Here is a 15,726-nt window from a genome sequence, read left to right as displayed (position 1 = left end):
AGACAAGAACCACTAACAATGAGTGGTAAAAGACAAAAGGACATTGGATACCTTATCTTTAAAAAAGACTAAAAGAATCCAATGAATAAAAGCTAAATAACTGGTCCCGAAATTTTCAGCTATAAATAATGATAGATTGGAACCAGTAAACCACACCAAGAAAACCTCAAGAAAATGTATTTTACATATCTAAAGGTTTTAAAAAGAAGAATCAAACATGAGAGGAAGGAGCTAAAAGCCCTCAGATCATTAGCTCAAACGTTCCAAGAAGAAGGGAACGAAATTACAGCTGATTTATTTCAAACGCATTCCTACTGGCAGTGCGGTGAAATAAAAGAATGGGAAAAGTTGATATCTAGATTAATAATCTAGAAAGGGACAGTTCAAGGAGGGGATACCTCAACCACTATATGGTCCCCAAGCAAGCTGTAAAGGTTTATGAAGATTTGAAGTCCGAGTTTCAAATCCGAATGAGCCTTCTATAAATAAAGAAGCAGAAGGAAGATGAAGGCATCGATCAACCTCTTCATTTTTCTTCAAATCATTTGTAATATTTCTCTTTCAAGTTTATGTGTGTAGTAAGTTCAGCTACTATTAGTAGCTAAACAAGTTTCTCCTCCTCTACAGGAGGTTTAAATGTATTAATAAATGTTCGTGTTTAAATAAAGAGATCTTTGCTCTTAGCCCCTCTCGTGTATTATTTTCAAAATTTTATCTTTTATCGTACACCCTAAGGTAGGAAACGAATTAGGGTTGTGCTAAGTGTTGTTGAAGGAATCTACGTCAGTAACCATCGGTTGCGATCGTGTGGTTGGACTGTGAGTAGCAGTTTGTAAAATACGGTGGATATAACCCGGCGGCACTTTGGTCAAAAAGGTAAAAGATTTAAATTATTTTATGGAAGCATGATGGGCACTTAAGGGAGTTAAATAAGTTTAAAAGGAGATTACTATTCTTTTAATAAAGAAGGGGTCATAGATTTAAAAGACGAAAGTCAGAAGGCTATAAACTTAAATGCCCCCGTCTGCCACACAGAGGAAGAAGAAAGGATGAATGCGTTTGTCTTCTGGGGACTGCAGACAGGGAAGATTTAGAAAAATAGACCTGCTCACAATCTCATTTAAGAAAATAGTCCTCATTTGTCAAATTCCCACTTTACCCTTTTCTTAACTAATTTAAAATCATTATTTAAGTAATGAAAAAGACTTAAACGCTTAAACAGATTCCAGATCTCTTCCCCTTCCTTTCAACGGCTCGCCTGGTGGTCTTCCTACATTTTTTATCGCTGCTTTCGGAAATCAAGAGAGAGAAGAAAAACGAAAAGGAAAGAGGAAACTGAGTGAAGTAGCCATGTCTCTGGCACTAGGTCAAACTCTCATTTTTGTTGCATAGTTGTGATCTTTTTGTGTTAGAAAATTCAAGTTTTTGTGGATTTGTTTTCCTATTTCTTTATATAGTTGAGAATTTACAATGCTAAATTTATAGATATGTTTTCCTACCTCACTATCATAATGCTTCAGAAAATGTTAGGAGCTAAATGCATCCATTAATGGTGATAGATAGAAGCTTGAAATTCGAAACACTTGATAGGTTGCTGAGGTGATTGTGTTCATAAATTTCCCAATTTGAACTTGACAGCTCCAGAAAAGAAGAAATAAGAGAGAATGGATACTATAAGAGAGAATGAATTTGATTTAGTATCAATAGCAATTCATATTAGTTAAATAATGATTTAAAACAAAAGTTTACATATTGTTATTATAGCATAATTTTTTTGTTATTGGAGCAACTTTCAGAAATTTAATGAAATTTTGTTATTTCAGTTTTTAGATGGATTAAATATACTATCCATGTCTATATCCAACTAAAGACATCAACCAACTGAAATTCCTAAAGGAGAAAAAAATCAGAGATGGTTGCACACAAGATTTAGGTATGTTCATTATTACTTTAGAAATTTCATGAATTTTAACATATTCAGTTTGTTAATGAATTAACTAATAAGCATGCCTGTAGATTGAAATGATTGAGTTGTTGATATTATTGATTGACTTTGTCTCAATCTTTTAATATCAAATATTTCATGTAATCTATGAATTTTGAAGTTGATTATTTTTTTTCGATCAAGATCTCTTCTCTTTGAAACTTCTTGTTGGTAGAACGAAGAATGTCGGAGATGGTTGCACAAAAGATTTGGGTATGTTCATTTTTGTTTTGAAAAATATTTATTTTTTGTATTGCTCTTTAAATTTCATGAATTTGACATAATTGAGTATTTAATTTATTGATACTACTAGTTGACTTGATTATTTTTTTTTCAGGTTAATCTTCAATCTCAACTATCAGAGGAGAAGTATTTTGGTTGCAAGTTAAGTGTACATTCCAAATATCAAAAAGTCAGTGAAATTATATTACATTGCTTGAATGAGCAGGACATGGACTTCCTGGTTGAAAACACACAATTTGGCAATCTGATTAAGTATGCTGCGGATTATAATTTATCTAGTCAGATTTTATAGGTTTATGGTGATGAGACAAGTGTATGCAACAGACGATGATGAAATGTGGTTTGTTGTAAATGATAGACCAGTCAGGTTTTCTAGAATGGAGTATGCATTGATAACAGGGTTGAGTTGTTCTGATAATTTTCCTGATGAAGTAGTAGAAGTTTCAGACTTTTGTGATAGATATTTTCAAGGTAGTGATAAAGTATCTGTGAAGGAAGTTGAGATGAAGTTGAAGGATTTGAAAAATGTGGATGAGTTGTTGAGTATAGAGAGAGTGAAGATGGCTTGTTTGTACTTCGTCTGTGGTGTACTATGGCCTATAGCTCCAGTTAAGAATCCTCAAGTTGATAAAGAGATTTTTAGCCTGATTGATGATTTTGATGTTTTTAATAAGTACCCTTGGGCTACAATAGCTTTCAAAGGAGCTGTTTGTGATTTGAAGCTTGATTTGAAGAAAAAAGAAGTTGTGTTGAGCAAAAAAGCAGAAAACGGTAAGTCTTCGAACAGTGGAACCCATGATATGGTTGGATTCATCAATCCGCTACAGGTAATTAAATTTTTTTTGCATTTTTCCATATGATTCGAATATGGTTGATTATATGTGTTTTTATAATTTTTGAATTTAGGTTCTTGCATACGAATGCATTCGTGGTATTGGGGAGCGTTTTGCGAAACAAAGAGAAGGAGACAATACATCTCTTCCACGCATGTGCCAATGGATTTCCAACAACTGGTCAAAAAAAGGATCTCCTAGATATATTGACATTTTAGATGCATCAAAGAGTGGTAAAAAAGTTAGTGTATTAGCATATAATTTAGTTTTATTAATATATTTTCTATTTGTGTATTACTAATTTAAAATATGTTAAATTTACAGATTGTTAGGAGTATTTTGTCACCTACAGATCAAGAATCTATTGCTCCTTATATTAGAAATATTTTCATTGAAGATTCTTGTACAGATTCCCATTTGTCCTATATTAATTCATTGTTGTTGGAGGGAAAATCTGTGTACTGCACTAAGAATCCCACTCTTTGTGAATCTAAAGAGACCATTCAATCCAAAGAAGAAGTCCATGAAAGGAAACTTTGTCCCAAAAATAAGTCAAAGAGGTCTTCTAAACTTTGTCCAGCCAAGAAAGCACTAGAAAAACAATCCCATCAAGTCGAACGAGATGATGTCCTCGGCAAATCAGATACTAGTGGACAAGTTAAAGCTTTACAAGAGCACGTGGACAGAAACTTTGTGGAGTTGAAAGATATGATTTCAAATTTGGATAGCAAACTTGAACGTATAATGGAAGTTTTGAACATTTCAAGTTCATCCAAAAGACGTTTGGATGAACCAACCATTGTCTTTGCACAATCCAAGAAAAAGAAGACCCATGAAAAATGTAAGCTCCGTGAGTTTTAAAATGTTAGAGATAATTATTTATTTGATTATAATAATATGTTTTTTTTAATTGTAGGTGAGCCAGGGACAACTGTTTCCAATCAAGGAGTGACTCTTAGGCAAGAGGCGATTGTTGAACCATTCATATCTCCTCTTACACATCTTGGTATATTTTCTTTTAAATCCAAATTGTAGTATGCTTTTTTATTTCAGTAATGATATTTAATTTGTTAAATCATAGATAACCCGGTCAAAGAGGTAACTTCTGTCAATCGAGACTTGAATGAAGGAATGAGCCGAGAGGAAGAAGTGTTTGATCCACGATTTGGAGAACAGATTATTTTCTACGCACGCTCCAAGAAAAAGAATAGTAATATGTGTCAAGTGTTTGTAAATTATATATTTGAAATAATCATTTATTTTGTTATGATACAATACTTTATTTTAGTTGTAGGTGAGCCAGAAAAGACCTCTATCGTTGAATGTGGTGATAAAGAAGCTGCACATGCTAGCCTAGTTGGTGCTGGTGATGTAGCAACTATGTTTGTTAATGATAAGCCATTACCACAGGAAATCACACCATCTCTCGTAGTTCACAAAGGTATGTGTTGTACTTTATTCTTATTTTTTTGGAATTATGATTTGACGATATGTACTAGTATCTAAAATACATGCATTACAAGGAGTGACTCTTGGGCAAAAGGCGATTGTTGAACCATTCATATCTTCTCTTACACATCTTGGTATATTTTCTTTTAAATCCAAATTGTAGTATGCTTTTTTATTTCACTAATGATATTTAATTTGTTAAATCATAGATAACCCGGTCAAAGAGGTAACTTCTGTCAATCGAGACTTGAATGAAGGAATGAGCCGAGAGGAAGAAGTGTTTGATCCACGATTTGGAGAACATATTATTTTCTACGCACGCTCCAAGAAAAAGAATAGTAATATGTGTCAAGTCTTTGTAAACTATATATTTGAAATAATCATTTATTTTGTTATGATACAATACTTTATTTTAGTTGTAGGTGAGCCACAAAAGACCTCTATCGTTGAATGTGGTGATAAAGAAGCTGCACATGCTAGCCTAGTTGGTGTTGGTGATGTAGCTGTTAGAGTGGAGTCTCTGGCCAGAGCAAGAAATGTGCTTTAGGAAAAGGTGTTTTCCTAGTTGCACATGCCATGCGACTATTAATACTCAAAGATAAATCACATCGTTATCGAATTCATATGCAACTCTCGATATACCAATGGTTGCAGATTCGATTGGGATATATGTGTTGAAGGGACCGTACTGTACGCTAACCATGACTAAAGGTTCTTGCAGGCACTATCAGTGATACCTAGGGGATCATGGGGCGATGCAACTAGACGCTCTTACCATAATCCGATGGGTGCAATCAGAAATGAGTTCTGACATTCTTGATCAAAGAGTTGATGAAAAGAATGGGGTTAACTAGGGTAAACTCGAATAAGAATAAATGTTATTCTGAATCACATGGAGATGTGAACCCACGGCTAGCTGTATCCCTGAACCATTGAGGGTCACACAAGTATCGGATTCTGTGTTCTCGTTGAGATAGTCAAATTTCAAGGAGTTGGAATTTGGCGACTATAGTTTGATGGAGATCAAACGAGAAGCTTATAAAGGAGTTTATGAGCTGATTCCATAGGATGGAAGAAGTGGAAGTTAGCATGATTGCTAAATATGGAAGGAGAGTGGAACTGTCTGTTTTGTGAAGGAGTTCACTAAAACTGGCAGCTGCCAAATATGGTAACTGCCATATATGGTAAGTTCTAAATTTGGTAAATGAAAATTTTGATCTTCGAAATTTTCAATTTTCATTATATGAACAAGATTTGTATCATTGATACATCGGCGCCCTCGGATCGTCGATCGGGGTTATAATGAGTTCGGAATCATTTTTTTTTGTGAATTTGGAATTTACTAATTAAATGATTGTGCTAGTAGTGGTGACTACTAACATACACAAATTCCCATAAATATTCTAGAAGAGTCTAGAATTAAATTGACCAAGGAGTTAGTTTTTAAATTAAATAATGGTTATTTAATTTAATAAACATATACATGTATATATTTTATATGGTGATATAAAATATGTGTATATGATATTATTATATCATGTATTATTAAAGGTTAATAAATGCATTATATATTAAATATATGGGAGTTTAAATATAATAAAATTATTAGAGTCCTTGTTGGAAAAGGACTCCTAATTAGATTAGGAGTCTCCTTCTATAAATACAACATTAGGGCTCATTGTTGGGAGATGAAAAATTGCACACAAAATCACCACAAATCCTATCCAATATCTCCTTGAAAGTCACGGCCATCATCTTGAGAATTGGAAGAAATTTTTGCCCAAATTAAGCAAATTGGATTTGCTTAAATTATTGATTGAGAATCAATTATTGTTTGGCTAATTATGGATTGAGAATAAATAAGATTTATTCAAAAAAAAAAAAAATCTTCTCCAATTTCCTCCAATAGGTTCACGGCCCACCTTGAAGAAAAATTGAGAAAATTTTTGGTCAAGTGCTTTCATCCACGCCGCGCCGCACTAACTCCGAATTTTGAAAATTTGGAGAATACAATCTCAACGCACAAATCGCTTGTGATTTCTAGTGCAATCCAAGCGAAGAAAACAGTTTTCGATCGTGGACCTAATTGGGCGATCAAAGAAGAAGAGCCGTTCGTAGGGATTTACAAGAAGGACTATATCCGCCTAAACACCGGAATAGTTTGGAGTCCAGCATCTAGAACGCGAAGGTATAATTAATCAATCACCCTATGAATGTTTTGAACACACGACGCCCAAGAACAAAATTTTTAAACTTCCGCTGCGTTTTGGGTGCGAGAATACGATGTCCCAACAGTGGTATCAGAGCCAGGTTATTCTCTATCGTGTGTTTTAATTAAATTGTGTTGAGTTTATTATTTCTAACCGCGTAAGAAATTTTATGAAAAACGCCCCTAAAAATTATTTTTGAAAAATCTGTTTTTGAAAAAGAAATTTTTTTTTTTTGGGTCTGCCTGGAACTGTTCCGGGCAGACGCGTGCGTAGGCGCCGCACGGCAGGCGCACGGTGCCGCACGGCAGGCGCGCGGCGCCCGCACAGCAGGCGCGCACGGCCTGCACGTGTGCGCACGGCCTCGCGGCGCCGCACGGCCTGCACGCCAGGCCGTGCGCGCGGCCAGCGCACAGCGCGCCCGCCAGCGCCCGATCGGATCGGGCAGCGGGCGGGCGGCGCGGGCGGGTGCCCGGGAACGTCTCAGGTACCGTGCTGGGTCGTGGGCTTGAATTGTTCGGGCCCGGGGGCGGTTTTCTGATTTTTTTTTAAATTTTGGGTTAAATTGATATTTTGTGAAAATATGGACGATTTTACCCCTACAACAATTTTTATAAAATCAATTTCTTACAAAATAAATAATTGAAATATGATTTTAATTATTTATGGTAAAAGGTGTTTTACAAGAAATTTAATTATTTGAAATTAAATAAAAGTGTTTATTTAATTTGATAATTATAGCGGTTAGTGATAATTTACGAGATACACGATTTATTGATAGTATGTGATATTATCGGAGTTATATAATATATGATATTATATGTTAAAAGGATGATCGAGAGTCATGACCAATTTGCTAGGTGTATGTTAGGTTTTTCATGTTGTAATTTTTGATTATTTGATAATTAAAAGTGGACCTGGTTTATGGTCCGTTCCCACCCCCTAAATTTGTATCCCAATGTGCCATGGATATTTAATGTAAATATTAGAATTAGTGGGAGATCAAGATTTGAAGACGGTGGGCCCGAGATCCTCGAAAGGAGTTTTGAAGATCGAAGACATATAAATTTTGGAAGCTTATGTAATAGTTGCATTTGCATCCCTGCATTTCCCTAGGCTATGGACATGGATCCGTATGTGGCTCGTACGGATCAATTAGCTCTCGGTTATCGATCATCCTTTATTATTTATGATTTATGTGATATATTCTAAATAATATGTATGTGCGTTATTATTAATATAATGACAAGAGTTGCATGAATCCGGCAATCATACAAACAATCATGGCACGAGTTTTTAAAATTAATGATGAGACAAAATTTTTAAAATTAAAATCCCTCATTTTGGATGAGATCCAAAATTTAAATCAAGTCCATTAAAAGGATAATTAAAAGAAAGTTTAATAATTCCTTGCCTTCCATCAACGGTGGTTGCATGATGAACGCTACCCGCGGTCAGTGTCTGGCTCATATTATTGGGGAGGCCTGGACGCCGGAAAGCTGTGACTTCCACTGACATATTTGATGTGAACTACGTGGAACTCCCATGACTTCGGCTCATATTATTGGGGGATCTCATGGCGACCGTCCATTAAGGTTCAACATTGATGAGCCGGGCTCGACACGTGACGAGAAAGGGGATCATATTATTGGACCCTCCTCAAACGTGAGGCAAAATTACGTAAGGGTTGCAAGGAGTTGCAATTGGGCTCTACCTTTTGGAAGTTATGATTGGCTGATATTATTCGTGATCATAATTTCGCAATTGGGCCTTGCGTACTCACTAAGGAAATTGGATTTCCCGTTTGTCATCAGAGGGTGGTGAAAATGTCAAAATAGTGGGAGGCAATTCGTAAAAACAAAAGTCCATATTTTACGTCTTAAAAAATATTTTAAAATAGTCGGTAACGTTTATTCTGTTTCCATATCAGTATATTTAAGATTTCGTCACGTAATCCATTTCTATCATTAAAACAAGCTAACCGAACATTAATTTTCAAAATTGGCTGAGAAAATTGTTCTAAATTCGGAGAGAATAGCATACACACTAATGTCAGTCTTGCTGAACTGACAAAGCATGCAAGATGGTAGGACCATAGTATGCAAGCTAAAGTGTTATATGCTCGCGCCTATGTCAAATGAACTGTAGAGACAGTTTGAGGAAATATTGAATGCTGCTGACATTCGAATAACACATGCAAGAGTTGCATGGTGCATGAAACTCGCATAATGATGCACACTACTCTCAAGGAGCTCATGACCACACGTATGCAAGATGGGGCTCTTGCCCATGAGCATAGTGTATGTATGATTGGGCCTATTGAGAAGGTGGTGGGCCTGAAATTTGACAAAGCCCGATAATTTAGAACATGTATGTTTCACTGCTAGAAGCCTGGACATAAGAAATTATCTGGGCCAGAAATATTTTGGCAATGATAAGTGAATGTCCAAGTAAACACGATTTCAACGACAACCAAAAGAAAACAAGATAGTCTAAACCAAACACATTTGTGGCACGTTAGGCTAGGACATATTTCCCAAAGAAGGATGCACAAGCTAGTGGGAGAGGGAATGTTTGACTCGTCTGACATAAACTCTCTAGAGACGTGTGACTCCTGTCTGAAAGGAAAAATGACCAAGGCCCCTTTCCTAGGGAAAGTGAAACGTGCACATGATCTGTTGGATTTGATCCATAAAGATGTGTGTGGCCCGCTAATTGTTAGCACGAGATTTGGCCTTTTCTACTTCATTACTTTACCGATGACCATTCGAGGTTTGGGTATGTGTATTTAATGAAATACAAGTCTGAAGCCTTTGAAAAGTTCAAAGAATTCAGAGCAGAAATAGAGAAACAATTAGGAAAGAGTATTAAAACACTACGATTAGATCGAGGTGGAGAATACTTGAGTACTGAGTTTCAAGACTACCTTAAAGAGAATGTGATTCTCTCACAGTGGACTCCGCCTGCCACACCCTAGTTGAATGGTGTGTCAGAACATCGTAATCGGACAATGATGGATATGGTCCGATCTATGATGGGATTCACTGAGTTGTCACCATCCTTTTGGGATATGCGCTTGATATAGTGGCAAGGTTGTTGAATCAAGTCCATACAAAGGCAGTGGATAAAACTCCATATGAGATATGGATTGGAAAGCCGCCCAAATATTCTTATCTAAGAATATGGGGTTGCCTTGCTTATGTGAAGCAGGCAGTGGGAGACAAATTGGATAGTAGAGATAATTTTTGCTACTTTGTGGGATATCCAAATAACTCTGTTGGATACTACTTCTATTTATCCTAATGAAACAAAGGGGTTTGTTTCAAGGAATGCCACCTTCTTAGAGAAGGAGTTTCTATTAGATAGAAAAGACAGGATGATAGAACTCGATGATATTCGAGAACCACCCACTATACAAGTAGTACAAGTAGTAGAATCCACACCCCAACAACCAATCAAAGAAACACAAGCTCTTTGAAGATCCGAAAGGATCTCGAGGCCGCCTAATATGTTGAGCCTACTTCTTGAAGGAGGGCCAAGGTGAGCCCATTCCTGGATGTGATCCAAGAAATTTCAAGGAAGCATTGTCTGATGCCGATTCATCTAAATGGCTTAAAGCCACGAAGCCCAAAATGGACTTCATGTATTCGAATCAAGTATGGTCCTTAGTAGATCCACTTGATGGAATTGTTCCCATAGGATGTAAATGGATTTACAAAAGGAAACTTGGAGCGGATGGGAAGGTGGTGACCTTCAAAGCTAGATTGGTAGCAAAAGGATATACTCAAAGGCAATGTGTTGACTATGAGGAAACCTTTTCTCCAGTCGCAATGTCCAAGTCCATTAGGATACTTCCAGCCATAGCAACATGGTATGACTATGAAATATGGAAAATGGATGTGAAGACAGCGTTCCTTAATGGGGAGATTAAGGAAGAGATTTACATGTCTCAACCTGAAGGATTCACATCAGTAGGAAGTTAGCATAAAGTATGCAGACTTCTGAGATCCATTTATGGACTCAAACATGCATCAAGGATCTGAAACCTCAGATTCGACAACAATATCAAAGAGTTTGATTTTGTCAAAAATCCCGAGGAACCTTGTGTATACAAGAAAGTTAGTGGGAGTGTAGTGACATTTCTAGTGCTTTATGTTGATGACATACTACTCATTGGGAATGATGTAGGGATATTGCAGTCAACTAAAGTATGGTTAGTTGGTAAATTCTTCATGAATGATATGGATGAAGCATCATATGTATTAGGAATACAGATCTATAGAGATAGATCAAAGAGAATGCTAGGGCTCACCCAATCCACATATCGACACCATACTGAGGAGATTCTCTATGGAGGAGTCCATGAGAGGATATCTCCCAATGTCTCATGGTGTGAATATATCCAAGTCTATGTGCCCTAAGACTGATGAAGAGATAGAAACCATGAGCCGCATTCCAGATGCGTCTGCCATAGGCAGTATTATGTATGGTATGATATCTACTCGACCCGATGTGGCATATGCACTGAGTATTGCAAGCCGATATCAGTCGAATCCCGTTCCACTGCATTGGAAAGCAGTGAAGGACATTCTTAAGTACTTGAGAAGAACTAAGAATTTGTTCTTGGTATACGGGAGTGGAGAACTAAAATTGGAAGGCTACACTGATTCTAGCTTCCAATCAGATGTGGATGATTTGAAATCAACCTCTTAATTTGTTTTCAAGCTCAATGGTGGTGCTGTCTCTTGGAAAAGTTCCAAGCAAGACACCACAGCGGATTCAACTACTGAGGCCGAATATATAGCTGCATCGGATGTGGCAAAGGAGGGTGTTTGGATGAGGAATTTCATCCAAGAGTTGGGTGTCATTCCTCAAACAGTTGATCCAGTCCCGGTCTACTGTGACAACACCGGTTCCGTAGCGCAAGCAAAGGAACCGAGGTCTCATCAGTGATCCAAACATATACTGAGGAAGTTCCAATTATTCCGGGAGATTGTGGGAAGGGGAGACATTTCGATAGAGAGAGTCGCCTCCGCAGATAACGTTACTGATCCACTGACGAAGCCCCTGCCAGGACCATTGTTTGAGAAGCATCGCAAAGCAATGAGCCTAAGATCTATGGGTAGTTGGCTATAGGGAAAGTGGGAGATTGTTAGAGTAGGTGCCCGACAAGCCAACTTGTGGCTTGGGCTTTATTGACTCTAATATAAAACAATCTTTATTTTAATATTATTTTACGATTTTATTCGATTATGGCATTATACTTTATCTGTATACCCATGCAAGCTGCATAGATAAAGTCCTTGAATATACAATAGGTACCATGAGGTCTGCGGCTCAACGTAAGATCATGAAACTCATTAGGAAGTGTACCGTATATTCTAAACAGGTTCCTAGTCGAATCAGCCGCCTAAAACAAGGATAAAGGTCGCTCGAGCTCGAGACTAGCATCTGTGATGTAAACGCCATGTTTCATTGGCAAGGGCATGGAGATGTCCATTCACACAGATGGGTGATCATATGATGATGCACTGAACAACCCTCCCTCGGACTATCCAAGTGGTTCCCACTTATCGAGTGGAATAGTTCGCAGTTATGGTTGTACACCATTAGTCCTTTGACCCGGGGCAATGTAGGGGCTATACGTACTAGCATGCACTTTGATCCGTTTACCGACTCCATCGAGGGTCATCAGGTGGCGAGGTTGGGTGCAGTTTCGAAATACGTAGGAGCAAATGCATTGTAGTCGGGGATTCACCGTTCGCCTACGGGTGAAGATATCCTATGTGATCTGATGAGTTAATAGTGCAAGGAGTCTCTGGCCAGAGCAAGAAATGTGCTTTAGGAAAATGTGTTTTCCTAGTTGCACATGCCATGCGACTATTAATACTCAAAGATAAATCACATCGTTATCGAATTCATATGCAACTCTCGATATACCAATGGTTGCAGATTCGATCGGGATATATGTGTTGAAGGGACCGTACTGTACGCTAACCATGACTAAAGGTTCTTGCAGGCACTATCAGTGATACCTAGGGGATCATGGGGCGATGCAACTAGACGCTCTTACCATGATCCGATGGGTGCAATCAGAAATGAGTTCTGACATTCTTGATCAAAGAGTTGATGAAAAGAATGGGGTTAACTAGGGTAAACCCGAATAAGAATAAATGTTATTCTGAATCACATGGAGATGTGAACCCACGGCTAGCTGTATCCCTGAACCATTGAGGGTCACACAAGTATCGGATTCCGTGTTCTCGTTGAGATAGTCAAATTTCAAGGAGTTGGAATTTGGCGACTATAGTTTGATGGAGATCAAACGAGAAGCTTATAAAGGAGTTTATGAGCTGATTCCATAGGATGGAAGAAGTGGAAGTTAGCATGATTGCTAAATATGGAAGGAGAGTGGAACTGTCTGTTTTGTGAAGGAGTTCACTAAAACTGGCAGCTGCCAAATATGGTAACTGCCATATATGGTAAGTTCAAAATTTTGATCTTCGAAATTTTCAATTTTCATTATATGAACAAGATTTGTATCATTGATACATCGGCGCCCTCGGATCGTCGATCGGGGTTATAATGAGTTCGGAATCATTTTTTTTTGTGAATTTGGAATTTACTAATTAAATGATTGTGCTAGTAGTGGTGACTACTAACATACACAAATTCCCATAAATATTCTAGAAGAGTCTAGAATTAAATTGACCAAGGAGTTAGTTTTTAAATTAAATAATGGTTATTTAATTTAATAAACATATACATGTATATATTTTATATGGTGATATAAAATATGTGTATATGATATTATTATATCATGTATTATTAAAGGTTAATAAATGCATTATATATTAAATATATGGGAGTTTAAATATAATGAAATTATTAGAGTCCTTGTTGGAAAAGGACTCCTAATTAGATTAGGAGTCTCCTTCTATAAATTACAACATTAGGGCTCATTGTTGGGAGATGAAAAATTGCACACAAAATCACCACAAATCCTCTCCAATATCTCCTTGAAAGTCACGGCCATCATCTTGAGAATTGGAAGAAATTTTTGCCCAAATTAAGCAAATTGGATTTGCTTAAATTATTGATTGAGAATCAATTATTGTTTGGCTAATTATGGATTGAGAATAAATAAGATTTATTCAAAAAAAAAAAAAAATCTTCTCCAATTTCCTCCAATAGGTTCACGACCCACCTTGAAGAAAAATTGAGAAAATTTTTGGTCAAGTGCTTTCATCCACGCCGCGCCGCACTAACTCCGAATTTTGGAAATTTGGAGAATACAATCTCAACGCACAAATCGCTTGTGATTTCTAGTGCAATCCAAGCGAGGAAAACAGTTTTCGATCGTGGACATAATTGGGCGATCAAAGAAGAAGAGCCGTTCGTAGGGATTTACAAGAAGGGCTATATCCGCCTAAACACCGGAATAGTTTGGAGTCCAGCGTCTAGAACGCGAAGGTATAATTAATCAATCACCCTATGAATGTTTTGAACACACGACGCCCAAGAACAAAATTTTTAAACTTCCGCTGCGTTTTGGGTGCGAGAATACGATGTCCCAACAGTAGCAACTATGTTTGTTAACGATAAGCCATTACCACAGGAAATCACACCATCTCTCGTAGTTCACAAGGGTATGTGTTGTACTTTATTCTTATTTTTTTGGAATTATGATTTGACGATATGTACTAGTATCTAAAACACATGCATTACATATGTAGATGCTCGAAAGAGTACGAAATCTCAATTTTGTCGCTCTCCATATGTACAGCTACCCGAGACACCTGCTTTGGCAGCACGTGGTTATACCGGTCCTTACAATGGTTCATTTGAACCGGTGCAATGTGTTTCCATTAAGAAAGTATTGCCAACTGTTACTAAAGAAATAAGTAGATTGAATGATCTATTTAAAACAGGTGTGTTTGGATCATATTCCAAGTCGTGGTTTACGGACCTTCTCAATCCGAGGCACTGGCTCGATCAAAGCGTGAGTAGGATTTTGTGTTCTATTTATGTTCTTATCATAATATTATATATATAACATGCTTCCAACATGTGCAGCACATACAAGAGAGTATGTACGGTCTATATGTGTTGCAGAAGACATACCCACATTTGGTAAAACAGGATGTTGCCATAATGGATCCATACTTTTCTCAAGATATAGCCTTCGCATATCGTAATGCTCCTGATGATTTTGAAAATAGCAAGTGGAAGAATTTATTTCGCTATGTTGATGGATATTGTCGTCGTTGGAGTTCAGTACCATGGGCAAATGCATCTTTCATATTGATTCCATTAAATTTGCCTATACATTGGGTAGCAGTTGTAGTGAATGTGAAAGATGGAATCATTACTATGTATGATTGCAATCATAGTTGCTACACAGATGCTGAAATGAATGTTTATTTTGAGCCGATAGAAGATGTAGTTCAACATCTTCTACATTATTGCAAGGTCGAGATTCCAGACATTTGGACAGTAGCACGGCCCAAAGATTTTCCGCAAAATGCCAGCAGGTATGTTTTGGAATTTTTGGATTTTTTAAAAAATAATACACGATCTACTATATAATTTGATCTCGATATAATCTTATGAGTTTAAAATAATTTATTTTACAGTTCTGATTGCGGTGCATGGATGATCAAGACATTTGAGGTGGAGTTGTCTCAGCAGTCTCCATATTCATTGAATGACCAGATTGTGAATTCATATAGAAAATATTTAGCAACATCTGTATGGTATGGTGAATGGATTTTATAAAGTTGCAATGATTTTGTATGATGTGAGTCTCTCGGATTTATGTTGATGTAATGGTCTCTCAAATGTAATAATTTTGAAATGGGTTTGTCGAAGTGAGGTGTGGTTGAATGATTTTTTTTGAATGATTTAGTGGGTATGTTGGATTTTGTGGGTGTGTTGGACCGACTGAAATGCATGTTGCATCAACTGAAATAATTCATTAACCGACTGATAAAATCCATTGAACCAACTG

At 37.1% G+C, this 15,726-nt stretch overlaps 2 protein-coding genes across 4 annotated transcripts in view; one reads left to right on the top strand and one right to left on the bottom strand.

Moving 5' to 3' along the window:
- The window catches only part of LOC142536930 (protein SWEETIE-like), a 41,531-nt gene extending 40,454 nt beyond the window's left edge, over positions 1 to 1,077 (bottom strand). Inside the window, 1 exon segment of the mRNA XM_075642377.1 lies at positions 1,032 to 1,077. The gene's annotated coding sequence lies outside the window, so the exon portion shown is untranslated.
- Positions 1,078 to 1,819: 742 nt separating this feature from the next.
- LOC142536926 (uncharacterized) lies at positions 1,820 to 15,578 on the top strand. 3 transcript variants are annotated; one of them, XM_075642372.1, is made up of 11 exons: positions 1,820 to 1,933; positions 2,129 to 2,197; positions 2,322 to 3,054; positions 3,134 to 3,301; positions 3,385 to 3,901; positions 3,977 to 4,066; positions 4,142 to 4,270; positions 4,349 to 4,501; positions 14,453 to 14,718; positions 14,793 to 15,250; positions 15,353 to 15,578. In XM_075642372.1, exons 3-11 carry the CDS (start codon positions 2,482 to 2,484, stop codon positions 15,492 to 15,494), a joined length of 2,496 nt encoding a protein of 831 aa, XP_075498487.1. In that variant the 5' UTR covers positions 1,820 to 1,933; positions 2,129 to 2,197; positions 2,322 to 2,481; the 3' UTR covers positions 15,495 to 15,578. The 3 variants fall into 3 exon arrangements, with proteins under 3 accessions (XP_075498487.1, XP_075498485.1, XP_075498486.1); XM_075642370.1 differs by having other exon boundaries at positions 4,142 to 4,501; XM_075642371.1 differs by lacking the exon at positions 1,820 to 1,933 and having other exon boundaries at positions 2,011 to 2,197; positions 4,142 to 4,501.
- Positions 15,579 to 15,726: the final 148 nt, after the last annotated feature.

This window comes from Primulina tabacum, chromosome 2, assembly GCF_025594145.1.
Source record: "Primulina tabacum isolate GXHZ01 chromosome 2, ASM2559414v2, whole genome shotgun sequence".
NCBI classification, from domain to species: Eukaryota; Viridiplantae; Streptophyta; class Magnoliopsida; order Lamiales; family Gesneriaceae; genus Primulina; species Primulina tabacum.
Note: the sequence above shows the minus strand (reverse complement) of the source record. Positions and strands in the feature narration are given on the sequence as shown.

What these genes read in the sequence shown, in the direction of transcription:
- LOC142536926 (XM_075642370.1), top strand. Translation starts at nt 2,482, where the DNA reads ATGCTGCGGATTATAATTTATCTAGTCAGATTTTATAGGTTTATGGTG. An exon ending in GATTCATCAATCCGCTACAG is followed by an intron (nt 3,055 to 3,133) that starts GTAATTAAATTT and finishes TTTTGAATTTAG; the next exon opens with GTTCTTGCATACGAATGCAT. An exon ending in ATCTCTCGTAGTTCACAAAG is followed by an intron (nt 4,502 to 14,452) that starts GTATGTGTTGTA and finishes TTACATATGTAG; the next exon opens with ATGCTCGAAAGAGTACGAAA.